A 20,748-nucleotide genomic window follows, 5' to 3' on the forward strand; every position below is an offset into this window, starting at 1 on the left:
CCAGTGCAAGGCCCCATGCCTAAGAAACAGATGCTTAAGATGGCCGAAGACTTAATTACCCTAATCAGGGGTTTCCATCCCCCACCTGACTAAAGGCCTAGACAGGAGGAGGACTACGATTCCTCTGACCAGGTTTCCATTACCTCAGATTCTTCTGAGGAACAGGAGTACTCTTTTCCCCCTTATGAAGACTGATGCTGAAGAGTCTATTCCTTCAGCATCTCCCCCAGAAGACTACTCTTTTGGGGAAACTTTACATACCATGAGGGAACATTTCCACTGGGAAGGCCAGGATTACTCTAATTCTAAGAAAAGGCTCCGAGAGTTCCTCTTACTACCCCAGCACAGACCTCTTGCTATACCACCTGTGGTAGACATTGTGGATGATGTTTATTCAGAATCTAGCCTTAACCCAGATTCATTACCTCCTGCACCAGCCAAACCAGACAGATACTACAGAGTCCCTGGCTCACATAAATTCCTATATAAAAGCCCTGTTGCTGACCCAGAAACCATTTCCTAGGGTCCCAAAGGGGTTAAGGCCTCTATTGCTAAAAATCCTGTACCATTTGAAAGGGATTCTAGAGCACTAGACAGATGGGGAAAGAAAGTATATACCTCAGCTACTCTACCTATGAGGGCCTAAAATTGCCAGTTTCACATGCTGAAATATCAACAATATTTGATGTCTCAATAAAAACAAAAAATGAGCACTCATACAGAGCAGACTAATTACAAGGAAATGCAAGATTTGTTGCACGCAACAGAACAAGTGGGAAAACATACTTTGCAATGTGGATTTGATTCATTGGAAGCTTCTTGCAGAGCAGCTGTTAACAGGGTCTGTCATTCGTAGGCATGCTTGGTTAAAAGAACAAACTTTACCTGATCATGTTAAAGCAAAGTTACTGGATGCACCCTTACAGCAGGATGTTTTATTAGGTGTGAAAGCAGAAGAGGTTTTAAAGAAAATAGAGGATAAGGCAAAATCTATGCAGACGGTCAAGGTTTTTTTACAGGTCCAACCCCATTGATTCAGCAGAAATTGGCCAACCAAAAACTGGTTCTTTCCAACTTGACAGACCTCAGAGGGGCAAATACAGATGCCCAAGGGGCAGAGGTCAGCCACAAGGCTCTTATGACAATGGGGTGCCACAACCCAGAAAGAAGGAGAAGACAGGTCTCAAACTATCAGAAGACAATCACAATGACTTACCCCTCAGACTGCCAAGCAAATCACTCTTGGCAGCTCCCTTGGGAGGAAAACTTGCACTTTTTGCAGACAATTGGTACATCATCACAAAAGACAAATGGGTCCTAAATATTGTAACTGAAGGATACAGGTTCCACTTTCACACTTTACCAAGGATAAAAGGAATGCCAAACCTGCCATCAAATCAACGGGCAGAGGCTCAAAGACAAATTACAGCACTCATAGACATGAGAGACATTCAACAGGTTCCTACACAGGAGCAAGGACAAGGATTTTACTCAAGACTCTTTCTGGTTCCCCAAAAGGACAAAGCCTGGAGACCCATTCTGGACCTTTCAATTCTAAACACATACCGGGAAGTACTCAAATTCAAGATGCCCACACTACAGCAACTTCTTCTCATGCAGGGCAAGAAGGCTTGGCTTGTAACGTTGGACCTCAAGGAGGCATACCTGCATGTCCCTATCAGACAAAATTGCAGAAGATACCTTCGATTTATTGGAGGTACAACTCCTTACCAATTCTCTGCACTGCCCTTTGGCTTATCTACTGCGCCCAGGGTTTTCGCAAAATGCCTGGCACCAGTAATTACATACTGCAGACAAAGAGGAATCCAAATATATCCATACCTGGACGACTGCCTTATGCAAGCAAACAGCAAGGACATTCTTTTAAAACATCTGGCATTTGTAAAACACCTACTAAGTTGCCTAGGGTACACAGTAAACCAAAAGAAGTCAAAACTAGTGCCCTCACAAGACATAATTTTCCTGGGTGCCAGCTTAAATACAATGGCCCAGATGGCTTATCTCATGCCAGATAAGCAAGGACAACTGACTCAATACTTCAAAATGATGGCAACAAAGACCCAACTCACTGCAAGAAAAATTCTGCAGGTCTTGGGATTCATGGCATCTTGCATACTACAAATACCATATGCCAAACTGCATATGAGGAAATTACAATGGTACCTGAAAAGCGTATGGACTCAACACAGTCACAACTTGGAAACAATAATACCACTCATTCCCTGCCTTCAACAGGAGTTTCTATGGTGGGCTCAGGCATGTCACCTTAACAAGGGTCAGCCTTTCACCTTGCCCCACAGCCAGGAAAACAGTGACAACAGAAGCATCGGATTACGCCTGGGGAGCACACATGGCAGGACATTGTATTCAGGGCAAATGGTCTGCAGATCAAATGCATCTTCACATCAATCAAAAAGAGATGCTAGCTGTACAAAATGCCCTAACAGCTTTCAAGGACCTCCTACATCCAGGACAACTTCTAATAAAGACGGACAACACCACAGTGATGTGGTACATAGACAAACAAGAGGGTACACATTCCTACCCCCCATGCAGGCAAGCAATGACCTTGTGGAACACAGCACTGACCTACCAAGTTCAACTACAAGCACAATTCCTGCCAGGAAAGAAAAATACATTGGCAGACAAACTAAGCAGAAATATCATGGATCCTCACGAGTGGAAACTAGACCCACAAGTATTCACAATGATAACTCAAAAATGGGGGAGCCCAGACATAGATCTGTTTGCCTCCCCCCAAAACTACCAACTGCGAAAGTTTTGCACAAGGACATACCACACTCTAGCTTGGAAAGTGGACGCCCTCTTATTCAGTTGGAAAACACTAACAGTGTATGCCTTTCCTCCACTGCTTCTTCTGGCAAAGGTGCTGCTAAAAGCCAAATTAGAGAGGCCACAAATGATACTCATTGCTCCAGACTGGCCACGGTAACACTGGTATCCAATATTAAGGAACATGGCTCAAGGCCCACCATGGATTTTACCTCAAATTCCTCACCTGCTGACTCAGCAAAACAATCAGATTCTACACAGCCAGCTCAAGACTTTAAATCTGGCTGCATGGCAGATTATCTAAACAACCAGTCAACACTTCTCTCTACAGCTGTTATGGATGTCATTCTGGAGGCCAGGAGACCCAGCACCAGGAAAACCTACTCAGACAAATGGAAAAGATTCTGTGCCTGGAACCAGGCTAAAGGCCAAAATCCTCTTGTCCCAAATATTCCTCAGATTCTGCAATATTTAACTGAGATGTTGCACAAAGGTCTTTCCTTTTCATCTATAAAGATCCACGCTTCAGCTATTTCAGCTCATTACAACACGGATCCTCCTATTTTTTCATATCCATTATTAAGACAGTACCTCAGAGGGGCTAAGAACATAAGACCGCCCCAAAGAGCACCAACACCAACTTGGGACATCAATTTTGTTTTGGAAAAACTTACACTACCACCCTTCGAGCCAGCTTTTTCAGCTGATTTACAATTTTTATCATGGAAAACTGCCCTGCTGCTAGCAATAACTTCAGCATGAAGAGTCTCAGAGCTACAGGCCCTAATTTCAGTGGAGCCTTTCATCAAGACAGAGTCTCTTTACAAACTAACCCTTCCTTTATGCCAAAGGTAGTATCCAGTGTGGCTCTAAACCAAACCATTCATTTACCCACCTTTTATCCAAACCCCCAGAATAAAGGGGAAAGGCTCCTACACTCTTTGGACAGTCATAGGCAATTACGTTTCTACTTGGATAAAACAAAGGTTTTCAGAAAATCTGATCATCTCTTTTTATCTTATACTGCAGGATCTCAAGGAAAGCCTATATCAAAACAGACCATTTAAAAATGGATAGGACATTGTCTCCGTTTCTGCTACACACACCATGGGAAACCTGTACCTGGTAACATTAGGCCTCATTCCACCAGGGCTACAGCAACATCAGCAGCCTTCCTCAGAGGGTTACGAACCAAGGATATTTTGGAAGCTGCAACTTGGAGTTCAGTGCACACCTTCACCAAGCACTACCACTTACCGCTATACTCAAAAACCAGAGCTGGCTTTGCCACTGCAGTTTTGCAGGGCCTACTAGCTTCTCCAAACCCTTTTTAGTACCAACTGCCCAGCCTTAGCTTTGGGATTCAACCCAAGTGTGATGACTTCAGCAGTGTAACACGATGAACATAGTACAGTTTTGTACCTACCATAAATGTAGATGTTCGAGTGTTCACACTGCTGCAGTCCAGGTTACCCTCCCACCTTCCCCTCTTTTTACCTGGGTTTTATCTATAGCTCTCTGTTTATACAATCTCTAAGATGTATTTCTATATGGTGTATTTGCTTACAGCTGTAGCTATTGTTTTCTACTTATGTAATTTACTTAGGATTATGTATTGCCTTCCTATTTGGGGGCACCTGACATCTGGGGCAAGAAAAACTGAAGAAAATGGCGTCGGCTGCCTCTTTTATACCCCTGTAGCATTGACGTCAGGGAAGAAGCAACAGCAACCGACGCTGGACCAAGACTTTGGAACTCGGGCCAACTGCGGGACCGCCTGACGGCAGATAACCCAAGTGTGATGACTGCAGCAGTGTGAACACTCAAACATCTACATTTATGGTAAGTACAAAACTGTACTTTCTGTTTTACCTTGTTGTATGTTTTATTAGCAATATGTATTGCCTACCTATTTGGGGGCACCTGACATCTGGGGCAAAACAAACTGAAGAAAATGGTGTCGGCTGCATCTTATATACCCCTGGTGCACTGACGTCAGGGAAGAAGCGCCAGCAACTGACGCCGGACCAAGACTTTGGAACTCTGGCCGACTGCGGGACCGCCTGACAGCAGGATAACCCAAGTGTAATGACTGCAGCAGTGAAGACACTCAAACATCTACATTTATGGTAGGTACAAAACTGTACTTTCCTAGACCCACCATTTCAGATTCGAGGTCCCTTCCTTCTCTGGGTGGATCGGCTTTCGAGACTATGGAGAGAGCTATGACTATAGCAGTCGGTCAGTTGGCCCCTTCCTACTCGGAGCACACATACCTGTCACATCTACTTTCAGAGTCTCAGCCATCACTTCCACAAGGACAGCAAGTACCAGAACCTCAGGAGTCCCAAAAGGGAATGCCCTCTTCTTCTGATACTTCTCCATATTATCCCACTGAGGAGGTCCTTAAGAAGAAGAAGAAATGCAAGAGGAAGCACTTGGATTCCCTGGAGGAATCTATCACAGAAGACACGGACTTCGATGAGGGTGAAGGATCCACAAGATCACCTCCTAATGATGTCTCCTTTGGAGTCATCCTAGAAATCTTAAAACAGAGAGGTGATTGGAAGTCCAGCAAATCTTCGTCCGAGGAGTCACTGTACCTGCAGGCTTTTGTTACCCATCCATCTACCTCCTGGGTCACTCCACCTGCCAGTGAGCTCATTGAGTTGATCTCTCACCAGGCATGGGAGACCCCCAACACCATTGCACCCATTCCCCAGAGACCTGACAAAATTATCACTGCCTTGGAGGATGAAAAATTCTGGGTAAATGTTTTGCCTGTTGATGCCATGGTCATAGTGACAGCAACAAAAAAGGAACTAGCAGAGGAAGGTTCCTCTGTCCATCCACCCAACATGGAGTCTCGAGCAATGGACGGGTTTGAGAAACGGGTTTATGCTTCAACAACCTTTGCGCTACAGTCCTTGAATTTCTTGCCACACTTCACCAGACTGCAGAGGAATCTAATTAAAGGGCTTTCAGATTCCCTTTCAGGATCAATCTCTGAAGAGGTTCAGGAATCTGTTGCCTCTCAGCTGGCTACCCTACAGTCCATATCCAACTCATCCATGAGGCTCATTTTTCATGCAGCCGAAGATACGACAGGAGTAGCAGGTTCAGGCGTTGCCATCAGGAGACACACCTGGATGCACTTATGTGATTTTGCAGAGCCCTACAAGTCTTTGTTTGCCAATGCTTTCTTTGATGGCATGTCTTTGTTTAGCCCTAAAGTTAAAGAAACTTTGTCCAAGTGTGATAAAGATGGAAAGACCCTTTCTGCCATGGGGGTACGTTTTTTCACTCCTCGATGATCCTTTTCAAGGAATCAGGAAAGTAGTGGGAAGATGTGATTCAAAAAATCCCAAGGGTCTTTTCAAGACACATGTAGAGGTGGTTTCCCCCAGGGGCAGAAGGAGGAACTTCAATGGTAGACGCCACCCTCATGGCAGAAGAGGCCCACAAAAAACAAGGGTGCAGAGATTTTCTTTGGTAAACTCTTTCAGCACTCTTGAAAGGAGGCCCAATTGTCTTCCTCTGTAGGCAATATGGGGTTGACTGTCCCTGCACAAGAGACCCTGGCTAGAAATAAGATCAGATAGTTGGGTGCAAAGGATCATTTCCAGAGGTCATATTATACCATTTTGCCTTCCACACCCCCATAAGAATCCCCGATGTCCCATCCAATCAGAGGGAACAAGCAGTTCTACAAATTCAAGAACTGCTAGAAAAAAGGCTCATCCAAGAAGTCCCACCAAGCCAGAGAAAATTCGGAACTTACTCAAGATTCTTTTTAGTGCCAAAAAAGATGGGACTGGAGACAAATTTTGGATCACAGTGATTTGAACAAATCAGTTTGACAAATTTCCATATGGTCATGTTTAAGTCCATTCTTCCTATTTTGGAACAGGATTACTGAATCTGCACAATAGACTTTCAGGATGCGTACTGTCATATAAAGAGGAACAGATGATCCCGAAGGTTTCTCCATTTCCGGCTGGGAGCCAGTCACTGTCAGTTCAGAATTCTGCCCTTTGGTCTCACCACAGCCCCAAGGGTGTTCACCAAGTGCATAGCAGTAATTGCAGCTCACTTGAGACTGCTGGGATTCTGGGTGTTTCTGTACTTAGATAACTGTCTCATTACAGCTCCGACCAGGCATCAATTGTTAGAGGCAAGAACAGGTTCTCCAGACATATTCCTATCTGGAGATGAGCATAAACTATGAAAAATCTCATCTCAAACCAGCTCAGACTTCAGAGTTCATAGGAGCCATCCTGAACACAAACACAATAATAGCCTCTCTTCCTCCACTGAGACTACTGAAAATCAGATCACAAGTCATGAAGATAATCAACAACTAAAAATTATCTGCAGGCATAATCCTACAGGCAATGGGGTCCATGATGGCAGCTATAACTCTAGTCCCCTTAGCCAGGTTTCACATGAGAATTTTACAATGACTGCTTGCAACACAATGGTCAATAGTGTACCAACACATGTCAACTTTTTTTGCAATCACCAACATTTGCAGAGAGATCTCAAATGTTGGATTCAATCTGATCAAATTCTAAAAGGCCTTCCTTTCACCCCCCTCTCAGCCCAAGGCAGTAGTGACCATGGACTCTTCCGAGTTAGGGTGAGAGTCATTATCTGAGGAACACTGTCCAATGACTTAGTTCCCATAGAGGCAACTTGCATATCAGTGTCTTAAGAGATGAGAGCAATGCTTTTAGCATTGCAGGCCTTCCAGGATGCTTTCCCTTCAGGGACAATTGCGATTCATATTGGGACAACTTGTCAGTAGTTTGGTACATCAACAAGCAAGGAGGAACCAGGTCCTCTCCCTTGTGTCAAAACGCTTCCAGAGTATGGCAGAGGGCAATCTCATCCAACCGCTTTCTTATAGCAATGCACATTCCAGGGAAATCCTGTGTGATAGTAAAGAAACTGAGCAGATGCATACTCCTGCCTCTGGTCCCTCAATCCAAAAGTGACGGACAGAATATTCTGTTAATCGGGCCAGCCTTGCTGCAATCTTTTCGCTTCTCCCCTAATCAACAAGTGCAGCAACTACTTCTCCCTAATCCCCCCTCAGGGGAATCACTGAGGGATGCTCTGTTTCACAGTTGGCCCTCTGGTCTTCTTTATGCCTTTCTTCCGATTCCTGTAATTCCAAATTTCCTACAGAAAGCAATCAGGTTGAAGAGCAAAGTAATCCTTATTGCACCTTATTGACCTTGACAGATTTGGTTCCCATTCCTTTGACCTCATCTAATTCAGCAACCTTGGATTCTGAACCCAGTTCCAGATCTCCTGCCCCACCCAACAGGCATGATCCACACAGACCTCTTTAACCTCAAGCTGAGAGGTTGATTTCTCCAAGTCCGTGAATAGCCTGACAGTCTATCCTCTCTTCACCTGTCCGACACATTGTTTTGGCCTCTCATAAACCATCTACGCATAAACTCTACGACTGTAAATGGAAAAGATTTGTCTTTTGGGCACATCAGAAGAATGTTGACCCTTTCTCAGCAGCTGGAGAGGCCACAAAAGTTCCTCACCAAAAGGATAAAGGGTCTCAAACATCTGTCCTATGCTGCCCGACTGAAAGAACTCCAGCTCTATTCAGTCGCTTACCGCTTGCTCAGAGGTGACCTTTGCCTAACATACAAGGCCATGTCAAACCCAGATTTGATGAATATGCTTCACCTCAAAAAATCTAGATCCGTCAGAGCCACAAGGGCGGGAGACTTAAACCTCGACACGGCTATTAATAGGACGTGCTGGAGGGATAGATTCATCACCCAAAGACTCCCTATGCTGTGGTATAAAATCCCGGTATATGTGAGGCAGAGCACCTCGCTGGCCTTGTTCAAGAGAAATCTTGACCAATGGATGGGAGATCGCAGATATACACCAGGGATTACCTCAGTGTCACTGCTCAACAGAGGCACAGCAAAATAATGGGTATAGTTCCCCATACTAAAGGGGTGGCGTAAGCCACAAAACTATGGGCTAGGCTTGTAAATGCCCTCGGGCAGATAGCCTAGTATGAACCTATGAACCTATGAACCTGTTCTTAAGATTCTGGAATTTTTAGCCTCACTATTCAATGAAGGGGTTTCATTCTCTACTATTAAAGTTCAATTAGCAGCTATATCCAATTTTCATATTGGATTTGAGGATTTGTCACTTGCTTCTCATAAACTTTGTAAGGCTTTATTGAGATACCCTCTTCTGTTAAAGCCTCCTTACAAAGATTCTACCCCTCTTAGGGACCTGAACTTGGTGTTGCAAGCAATCATACAACCACCTTTTGAACTGACAGTAGATTGTGATGTTAAGTTTCTGTCCTAGAAAACTATTTTCTTAGTAGCCATAACTCCCACCAGAATGATTTTAGAAATTCAAGCTCTGTCTTGTAGACCACCATATTTGATTTTTCACAAGGATAGGGTTGCGCTAAGAACCAACCCCTCTTTTTTACCAAAGGTGGTTTCAGAAGGCAGTGCAAATCAAACTATTAACCTACCAGTTTTCTTCCCCAAATTTGCTAATAAAGTTAAATATTGCTTATGCTGATTTTATGTGCATAGACAATTATGATTTTATCTTCACAGAACAAAAGATAACAGAAAATCTGACCAATTATTTATCTCTTACTCAAGTACAAAACTAGGAGAACTTGTGAGCAAAGTGACATTGGCTAGATGTCTAACCGAGTGCATTTCTTTCATTTACAATAAATTGGGGGATTGCTTTATCGAAAACTTTGAAAGGACATTCAACTAGAGCTTTAGTGACTTCAACTGTCTTCCAGTCTAAACCCTCCATGGATGATATTTGTGCAGCAGCAACCGGGGCTATTCCCCTTATTTTCATTAGTCATTAGAAATTGGATCTGGTCTCCAGGGGAACGGCATCATTTGGTTCAATAGTGCTCAGGAATATCCTTCCTTGAGTCCACCCAGGGTTTAGGTAGCTGGGGACTGTGTCCCACAGGTTGAGGATAGAATGAAAATTGACAACATCAGATAAAGAAGTTATCTACTTACCATAACGTTCCATCTGTGTTGTCCATTTTCATTCTTCCTCAACTCCCCACCCACCAGACCCCATACCCTTAGATTTCTAGAGGAACAGATGATTAGCGGATTTTTATCCTTGGTATACATGACTGTGGTTCCAGATGTAATTTCAATGAATGTCTTACTTTTAATCTTTCCTTTGAGCTATCACCAAACCCGATCTGAGGTAACTGGGATAGGTGCATTGTGGGAAAGGGATAAGCGCAAGAGTTTTGGGTTACCACGAGTTATAGTAGCGGCCAAGTCGGTTCCCAGGATCGTAAGTGAACCCACAGGCTGAGGAAGAATGAAAATGGATAGCACATATGGAACATTATGGTGAGTACATAACTTCTTTTTTTGATGAATACATTTTAATTTGTACCTTTGTGTAAAATAAATGTTAATTGTAATGGCTTATATAAAATGCATGTCTGCTTTGTTGAGAAAACTGTTGCTTGGTATTAAGAGATCACTTTTTGCTGAAATCTCTGAATAATAATACTGAAAATATGTCAAAGGCAAAGAAGTGAAAAGTAAGTGAATTGCCCAGAGTGGTGAATGCTACTGAAATATATGAGTTTTGAACAAAATTCCTCAAGCTTTCTCACCATATGCATAGATACAGATATGCATATACACGTACATCTGCATATATCCTGTGCATAACAGGTTTGGCTCGAGTGTTGGACAGTTGGACAAAAGCTTATTATATACCTGTGTCTATTTCAGTCTTGTAGTCTCATTGTTTTATTTAGCAAACTGTTGTTTTATGTAGCACTAAGCCTTGGAAAAGGGAAGTTGCTACCTAATAAAACCATTGGGTCTCTGTCACTTTGTTGAAATGGCAGAAGTTCGAACATCATATGTTCGAACTTCTAACCTCGAAGTGCAAAACCATCAAAGGCTTAGAACAGCGATTTTATTCCCGGGGAAAAAAATCGCTGTTCCAAGAAACACACACACAACACAAGCACACCAAAAAATACAGCAATCCACACAAATACACTTAAAATCCTACATCTAACCCTACACTAAACTGTACATACAGTACTATCTATCCACTTACCTTAACCCAAACCCTAACCCTAAGGTCCGTCACTATCGCACACTCACCTTACCCGCGCCCTAACCCTAACTCACCTATCCCACCCTAACCCTAAAGTCTGTCACTATCACACAGCCACCTCACCCGTGCCCTAACCCACCTAACCCGTGCCCTAACCCTAACATCCACACAATCGCACACTTACCTGAAACCGACCCGTAACTTTCCACCACAGTGCTGAAAATCATGAAGCCACAGAAACGGCCCACCAAATTCTTTCCCTGGGAAAGAATTTGGTGTTCCACGGCTTCATGATAATCAGTTTTCGAACCTCACAGTTCGGACATATGGTGTTCGAACTGCTGAAGATTCGACGAACTGATAGGAACCCAAACCATCTGGTAATAAATGCAAAATTATTTGTGAGCAATTAAATTGATTTATGTTTTGCAGTGACTGACTCTTGACGTATTTTTAAAAGTTGTAAATCAGCTATTAATTCTTGTAGCATCATAAGTGGTTTATGTACACATAAGCTTAATGTCCTGTTCGTTATCTGTCCGATTGCTGTGTAATAAGGATATTACTTTACCCCAATTAATGCTAAGCTCTTTGGTGTTTGCAGATACATGCAGTACTGAAAACTCAGAGTGGTGACAGACTGAGAGAATTGTTAATGTTTCTGTTTTAGTATGATTCACTATTTACTGCAGATCATTGATGAAGAAAAGATAACATGGAGACAGAAATAATTTTAATGCAGAGGTAGACTCATGGCTGTTATTGTTTGTTTTATCTCTAGCCTTGCAGTCTTTCATACGAGCCTATACAACATATCCTTCAAACCTGAAACATTTTTTCCATATTAAAGCCCTCCATCTGGGGCATACTGCTAAAAGTTTTGGCCTACGTGATGCTCCACAAAACCTTAGAGCGTCACTAATTGGAAGTGGAGAAAAGAAGAAAAACAGGCATACACGAAAGAGGTAAGTAAGCTTAAAATGCAACTAATGAAGAGTAGATTTGTTTCATAACTGTTAGGAAGGCAGCATAAGGTTCTGTAAGATGTGCAAGTCTAATAACATTCATTATTATCTGGATAATTTGGTTAACCATGTGCATTGTCATGCTAATAATACAACCTTGTGTGACTGCCCTTCACTGCAGGGTAGAAGGGACCCCAACAATATACTAAGAGCTTATGCGAACCCCAAGGTGTGTGTTCTTATGATGATAAACAAGGGTGTCAACATTGTGATCAGTGGTAAGGAAAGGGTGCAGTGAAGTGCCTTGCTGGTTAAGGCACAATAACTTCCATCCTATCTCACTCGGTCGGGGTAACTTAAGAGACGGATATTGTTACACTGATGGAAAATGAAGTAGTGCTCACTGCCACTGTCTGTAATACAGTGTTATGTGACTGCCACTGTCTGTAATACAGCATTATGTTACTGCCACTGTCTGTAATACAGCGTTATGTTACTACCACTGTCTGTAATACAGCATTATGTAATCATTTGTCAGTGCTGAATGTTGAGATGTGCTGCTGTTCAGCTAGCAGTATGGAAGACATAGGGAAAGATAGTAAACTAGTAACTGCACAAGGCACAGATTAATATTTTGTAATGTGTGCAAGTTGTTTGAGTCTAATCGATCAAGGATTGAAACAAATATTTCAGTGTTCTTCCTTGTCTTGGTTCATTTGTAAAACCCATAGTATAAATGTGTAAAACTACTCCAGAGACAAAAAGATACCTGAAAAAGAGTAGAAACTTGCATTTAAAGTCTGAATCAAATTCTGTAACGTTAAACATTGAATGTTACTCTTGCAAACTGTAAACAAAGTATTGTACCATGAAACAAAGGCATGACAGATCGATGTTTTGTACCTGAGCACAAATAAATGTCAGCATGCCTCATCAAAGTGTATGCATAACTTAGCCCTTATTATATCTGCGACTGTTTGAAGTACACAAGATAAGCTGTGCTAGGGTGAACCAGTTAGGCATCCAAATAACTCATTATAAAAATCCCACTGTATTTATTTTATACCCAGTGCTACAGTATATGAATTTCTATGTGCAATCTCGTGAGTAATTAAGCACTTGTTTTATGTTCTAGATGTTTCTTTTAAGAAAAGTGTGCACTTTGTGTCTGTAATAAAAATTCTGAATCTTGTACACACACATAACTTAACAGACAAGCACAGCTGTTGTAATAGTGCACACTGTGTATTTCTGTCTTTCACACCTTTGAACTTGACTACAAACTTATCATCAGCTCAGTGATAGTAGGGTATGTCTGCATTCCACCTTTAACGTGTGCAGCATTTCCTTAAAGTTGTACATTAGGTAATTCAGTAAATGGCCTCAACTGTCAGATCCTTCTCAACCACAACCCAGGTAAAAAGAGTAGGAAAACAAGGGAAGACAGCAGGCGTAGACGATTTAGTAACCATCAAACAACAGGTCCTTAGCATGTGGGCAGTAATCGGGGCATCCAGAAGAAACTCACTTAGATGGAGGAGATGAAAACTACAGAGAGTGTAACTGGAGATCAGGAAACAAAACAAAACAAAAACCAGGGGATTGGAGGTGTAAGACACTGCCAGTGACTATCATGCTGTTTAGGATTGTGGGGTAGGTGACCTTTGGCAGCAATTATTGAATATGAATTTAGGATTAACAGCATGTCGAAGGTGAAATGGTGAAAAATGTATTTGTGATGTGCAAGGGGGTGACCCTAGACAGCAAGCACTGAGCATAAATTTGAGACTTCAGAAGTGACTCTGGACAACTTGTGCAGAACATGAATTTGGAAGGTAGAAGGTAACGCTTAGCTATAAGCACTGAACAAGTGGGAGGAGCTGACCCCGAACAGTAAACATTCATTAGAAATTTGGGAGATAAAGCATGACCCTGGGATACAAACACTGAAAATGAAAGCAAGCTTCTTAGCATAGAGCAATAACACCTTGAAAACAATGCCGGTGTTACAGTTTCCACTAATGGTTTAGGTACTTATAAGAGGCGTCAGGGGAGGATGGCAGTGAGCTTGTCTATCCTGAAGGGGAGAGAAAAGGCTGCGGCTCACCAGAGGACCTGCACTAAAGTGGAGCACTAGTTCTTGTGCCCATGGAGTGTGAGTCTATGAACATGCACTGCCTGGGTGTGTGCACACAAGCAGCAAGTGTGTGTACAGAATAACAGCTCAGTGAGCCATCCGACTCTTCCCATTGGGGGTTATAATGTGCTAAGAAGGCACCCAGGATAGAAACAAATTGGTTGTTTAACTGTTGCCCACCCTGAGGATGCCTGTCTGTCACCCCTCCAAACGAATGAATGGGTTAGTCGGGTGAAAGTAATGGAGCTGTTGGGCACAAAAACACTGAATAGGTCTGTTGGCCTGAAATAGTGAAACCATTTGGCAAAAAGCACTGAACGTAATGGTATAGAGACAGAGAAGCTGTTTGAGGTAAGATTACATAGATGAGATTTTGCAAGTCGGTGTAAGCGTTGATGTTTAGTAAAGCTAAAAAGAAATATTTGCCAGGCTAAACACAGACTTGTAACTTTTGTAGGCTTTACATTCTGGGACAGAACCTTCAGAACAGTCATCCTATTTGTCATTGTGCATGCGTGTTGTAAAAGTGATTTCACAGTCACTGTGCAGAGTGACATTTCTTGTATGAAGTTGAGTTTTTGGGAAGGAACTATGGAAGGGGCAGTTAGAGTTCAGTTGTTTATGACATGATGTCCCTTAAAAGGCAGTTTGCAGATTTGGTGTAAAAATAGTGAATTCAAAATTGTCAGTCTGTATTTCTCGATGACCCTGTCTTTCCTGGAGGGATTACAGTGAGCGCCTGGATTCGACAGCACATTTCTGCAATCTGTATGACAAGGAAAGCAGTCTTGAAGCACACTGTTGTAACAGAATTCCAATTATTTATTTATTTATTTTATTTTACATTTGTTGACCGGGGTAGTCCGACTGGATACATGTCCATTTTTAGCAGAGGCCCGGGGAGAAAAGCTCCAGACATACATACAAAGACTATTACATATAAATGTATAAAATATTTGTCAAGATCAAGATATAAGATGTAAGTTGCATATTAGATGAAAAACTGTTGTCAGGCTCAAAGCAGTGTATGATAAAAACATTCATAGATTCATACTCCATCAGTTTAACAATATAATATATTGTTATTAGGTAATAGACATAAACTTGGGATGTAGTCAAAGTAGAGGAAGACTACCTGTTTTAGCATATGAGCATTTGGTATTAGTTAGTCCGGACTGGTGCATGAGCAAAAAGCCATTGCAGTTTGAAGTACTGTATTAGATTTTTCCTGAATTGCATTGGGGAGAGTTCAGAAATAAGGTCAACAGTAAGGGAGTTCCAGGTTTTGTCCATGGAACTGGCAAACAGTGATTCTCCAGCTAAATTATTAGCTTTAAAAGTTTGAACTAAGAGTTTGTTAGATGAGCATAGTACCCTAAGGTTGCTATAGGGAGTGATAAGGTTAATGAGTGCGGGCATATTTGCAGGCTGATAGAGAATCATGTGAGCTACTATTAGTTGATTGACCAGAAGTAGATTAGGTAATTCAAGACAACCTAGAGAGTTTAGGCTGAGACAGTGATGGGTTCTCAAAGCTGTGCCAGTTGCAAATCTGGGAATGTTCTTATAGCAACTAGATAGTTTGTTAAGGTTAGTCTTACTCAAGTTTGTAAATAAAGGGGAAGCATAAAGGAGGGTGGAGAGAAGGTGTGTTGGGGCAATGATGGTTCTAACTAATGGAGTTAGGTAGGGCTTAATCCTACAGAGTGATCCAAGTTTTTTATTGACAGTTTTGATAGTTTGACTAATGTGTGCATCGAACTTGAGGTTTTTGTCAACTATTACTCATAAGAGTTTGTTAGAGGGGTCTGGAGAAATGATGGTCCCATTGTTAGATCTTATAGTAAAGGCTGGTAAGGGGTGTCTGCTGTTGGGGAGAAAAGTAATAGTTTTGTTTTGTTTGGATTTAATAAGAGCCGCCTGTTAAGGAGCCAGTCTTCTACTGTGTTATAATTGGCTTGGGAAACTGTCTGAAGGTCCCTGGGTGAGGTGGCCGAGCATATTAAAGTTGAATCATCTGCATATTGGACACAGATTGCATCTGGAATGACCTTGTGCAAGTCATTAATAAAGATGGAAAATAGGAGAGGTCCTAATGTAGATCCCTGGGGAATTCCCAGAGTGATGGGTAGTAGGGTAGATACTTTGTCCTTCCATAAGACAGCTTGGTGTCTACCATTCAGATATGATTGGAACCACTTGAGAGACTGGTTGTCAAGGGAGATGGTTTTTAGTGTTAGTATGAGGAGTTGATGGTTGACCTTGCCGAAGGCCTTTGAAAGATCCAGAAAGAGGGCAGAGGAGAGTTTGTTATTGTTCCAGTTTTGGTTACTGACATTAGTAAAGGAGAGGAGGGCTGAGGTAGTACTATGGAATGGTCTAAAACTATGATGAGTGTGGCTTGATACAAATAGCTTCTGATTCATTTCATGGCATATGTGGATGAAGCCCCGACTTCAACCCACATTACCTATGTTCTTCTAGTTGCCTGACTGCTGGAGAATCCCGTGAGTGGTGAGAGAAGACTGATGAGGTGGATGCTTGCTGACCTCTGACAGGGGGTGGAAAGGGAAACCTGCTAGAAGCACACCCTATGACTGATTTCTGGTACTCATCTGGAGCATGTAAGACAGCCTGTAAAGTAATAAACAAGGGCATTAGAGAAGCATCACCATGGAGGAAGGGGCTACTTCCACACCTTACCCAAATGACAGCTGCACATAATATATCACCTGCCATATCTTGGGCAAGGCTAGGGCAGGTCATTATCATAGCAGTTCACCAGCTGACCTCAGTTTGATGGTCTTGTGATACTGCTTCTGTCTGCAGTTGAGGGGTGCACAGCCATATATCCATGAGGGTTTCCTCACTGAAAAGTGAGGACTCACACAGGAGAGTGTTACAGCTGGTGCACACCCAAATAGCTGTAGCCTAGGAGAGAACAGAGCAGTGGAAAAGCAATGGAGTGAGTGACCTATGACCTAGCAAACTAAACTTCATATCTGAAATAAACTGACCGAAGAAAGATACAAATAATCACTTGTGCAAAGTGGGAGAGATCTGGAACTTTTACTGGACAATATTGACTGGTGATTTTTGACATAAGGAGACATTTTACCCAGACATCACAAACTGACTGCTCATCTATTTGGAGAGACTGAAATTAAAAAAGTTGAACACTGTTATGGAACAGCAGTGGCTTCCTAATCTAACACTGAGTCTAACATCTTTTTTTGCACTTTTGTCCTAGCAGCTTTGTTAATTATCAGCACCCTCCATGCCCCATCAACCCAGTTATTCCCTGTCACCAGGGTGAGGGATAGCCATAGGGCATCATTCAGACAGCTATCAGGGGGATGTTTGAGATTTTATCCTTTATCTGTCCCTAATGCATATAATTGGCAAGGCATGGGGTGGGAAGGGAAAGGAGTGAAACTGGATCAGCAGTGGAGGATGTTCTGTCACTTCTGCAAGGGGCTTTCACACCAGGTGTCCATACCCCACCCTCTTCGGCATGAACAGTGAGCTTTCCGGTCTTCACCAGGAAGTTAACACTAGCCAGTGTGGTCCAGACTATATGCAACCCCTCCCTCACCTCTAATGGAGGCAGGAGGGCTGCACCCTTTCCCTTCTCCCCCATCCTGCCTCACTCTTCTGATGAATTTTAACTGTACAGTTTTTTTCACAAGCAAAAGTCTGCTCTGGGTTTGACAGGGGGAAGAGCATATGTGGTTCCATATGCCACAGAGAGGAGAAGCAACATTGTACAGGCATTCTTTGTGGAACATAGTCAATATTTTTTCCATGTGAAAAATAGGCCAGCATATCCAAGAAATTGACATGTTTTGTACATTATACATAAAATAAATATTAAAATAATGTTTCTGTATATGACCAAAATGTATTAAATATATCCACTGATCCCTTAACAATAAAAGAAAAAAAATGATATGTTTATCTTTTATGCAGTACATTATTTGTGAAGTAATGGCATCATAAAATAGATCTTTACTGAATAACCTGTAAAACATTTGGCATAGCTAGGGGCAAATTTTGTTCCTGTACCTTTAACTCTAAGGTGGCTAATTCATCACTGAAACAGAAAAACAAATTTGTCAAATATAAGTTCAGTAACAAAAGAAAATAAAGAAATGTCATGCAAAGTCTACAATAAAGCTTGCAAACCCAAACAATGCTAAATTAATGTATAAAAATGTTGCACCTACAGTAGTAAGTAAGAAATACTCTTGCCAAGATATTTTCTGTAACTCATTTTAAAAAAAAATATTGGCTGTCCTTAATATAGGAAGGAAGTCTGGGTGAGTATGTATTATAGTTATATGTCCACATGCAAGTGAAGATAATAGCTGCGTGATGTTCAGTCTCAATCAAAAAGCAACTGGATCCTTATTCCATACAATGATAATAACACCAACTCAGCACGGCTTCTGCATAAACAGGTTTATTGAATGCTAGCACAGTTAGTAAGCGCTTTCACCTCCATGGCTTTATCAAACTACAAAGTGCATAGTCAGTTAAAAGCATTTAAATACAATGAAATCAAACCCTATAGGTTCATATTAAAACAATTAAAAAATGACATCATTAGGGGAGGGTACTATCGTTGTATGGAATAAGGAGCCAGTAGCTTTTTGATTGAGACTGAACATCACGCAGCTATTAACTTCACTTGCATGTGGACATATAATTTTACTTTTATTCTTGAAATTGCAGTGAAGTTAATCCACTTGGTGGTTTGTGTTAGCTGTTTTTTCTTTAATGTATTATAGTTGCCCTAAACTCTGCACAGAACACTCCAAGCCATATATGCTGGATTGCAGCTCTGCCACCTGTGTGTGACAGACCTGGCTGACACAGAGGAGTTTGAATTCCACCACTGGCTGCATACCACCTATGAGAAAGAGAGAGACAGACAGACAAGCTGTGGTCCTTGTATCCATTTATCTGCCTCAAATATGTCTGTTGGCATCAGCAGACTGTTTGGTCAAAATATGCAGACTTCGACACACCTCCCTGTATTTTACTACAGAAATACTGAGATTTGGGATGTGGTTCTTTAAATGCTTTAATTGAAGTAATCATGTGACTTGTATCAGAGATGTGTCATGTTATATATAGCCTTTATGGCAGTGTAATTTTTAACTCTGATAAAGTCCCTAAATGTGTAGGGATGAAAGAGCTTAGTTTTTTGGTTGAAAATAAAACATGAAGAGTGCACATTTGACTGAACCTTTTGTGTCTTGTCATTTTAGTGTTCATCAAATTTGAGACGGGTATTTTGTTTATTAGTTATCAAATGTATTGAAGAACACTAATAAGAAAAAAGTAGTAACTGTAAATAAAACAATTTTTGTTTTTGTTAGTATTTATATAAAACATTTCATGATATAAACTGCATGTTATATTGTAAAGCAGTTTTGTATATTGTGCAGTCAAAGTATTTTAAATATGAGGGAGTCTTTTCAGTTACTGTTGTGTATGTTACATATATTAATAGGCTTTCATGTATAACAAGAGGAAAGAAAGGCTGGACAGAAGCAAGTTTCAGTTAATATAATGCTGTGATCACGGGCTGCTAAGGTTGGGGTGTATGTAAACGTGTGTCACTTATCTTATCTTATATAATAACTTTCCTTGTTTTTACAAAGGCACATGTCTAGATTAACGCCCTTGGCTTAAGCTGTAAAGTTTTTTTAAGCAAATAGGCTTGAAAAATAAGACAAATACTGAAAGCGATGAAGCATGCTAAGTTTCCTGCATCTGCAAAGATATTGGCTTGTTTTTTTCCATTAGCAAATACTGTTAGAGGGAGGCAGTTGGCCAAGGAAATTCTGTTCTGAGTGAAATTTACAAAAATTCCTCCATGCATCTGCAAAGTTGTTAGCTGCTTTTATAATTGCTGACTTTGTATATATGGAGAGCTGTCTGTAGGTAAAGCAATTAATCCTGAAAGTTCTGAATATTCTTTACTAAGGAAAATGCAAAATTTCAAGGTACAAAGGCAAGCAATTAAGTGAAAAATAAAGTCTGATATTATGAGAAGTGAATAAGAGATAGTAGCCTCCCCACCAGCCATAATACTTTCATGTATTTAATAGAAAAATGCACAATTTAGTTTTCTTTAAAGGTAGCCAGTACACTTTTTAAGGCCATAAGATAATGTTTTCATGCATTTTAGCATGAGTAACCTTAATTTTAAATTAGTAAATGCCTGTGAATGCATCTGTCAATTTCAGGCAGTTGTTCCTATCTGGAAGATTCCGTTTCATTTGTTTAAAATGTACATAGTTTTGTGTGTTTGTTCTGTGTTAATAGGGGATGTGGTAATCTGAAAATGTGTTTAGTTTTTTTGTTTGAGGATTTTCATTTAAGCAGAACGTCTTTAAAAATGTGACATGGTTCTTCTAATTTCCATTTGAAACTAACTGCATAAAAGATCAGCCTGCCAGACATAGGTGTGTACATGTAAAACAATAGCTGTAAGTATGCATTCAGAAAAACTCGTGTAATGGGTGGGAATAATAGCTTTTTATCATAATGGCTACTATGTCCATATTATCTTGGAATGTAAATAGCCAGGTATAGACAAAAAGGAAATAGTATTAACTTATATTAAGAAATGCAGAGTGCAAATAGCAATGCTGCAGGAGACACATTTGAAAAGAAATGAGT

The 20,748-nt window shown here is 41.2% G+C and overlaps 1 protein-coding gene across 1 annotated transcript in view; it reads left to right on the forward strand.

The window, feature by feature from the left end:
• Nucleotides 1-20,748, forward strand: part of DDX31 (DEAD-box helicase 31) — a 2,738,529-nt gene that overhangs the window by 2,537,335 nt on the left and 180,446 nt on the right. The window contains exon 19 of the mRNA XM_044057921.1: nt 11,735-11,918. Within this exon, the coding sequence (XP_043913856.1) occupies nt 11,735-11,918 (184 nt within the window). The remainder of the gene's footprint in view (nt 1-11,734; nt 11,919-20,748) is intronic.

The sequence above is a fragment of the Protopterus annectens genome, chromosome 16.part0 (assembly GCF_019279795.1).
Source record: "Protopterus annectens isolate FY-2018-M chromosome 16.part0, PAN1.0, whole genome shotgun sequence".
In the NCBI taxonomy this organism is placed as follows: domain Eukaryota; kingdom Metazoa; phylum Chordata; order Ceratodontiformes; family Protopteridae; genus Protopterus; species Protopterus annectens.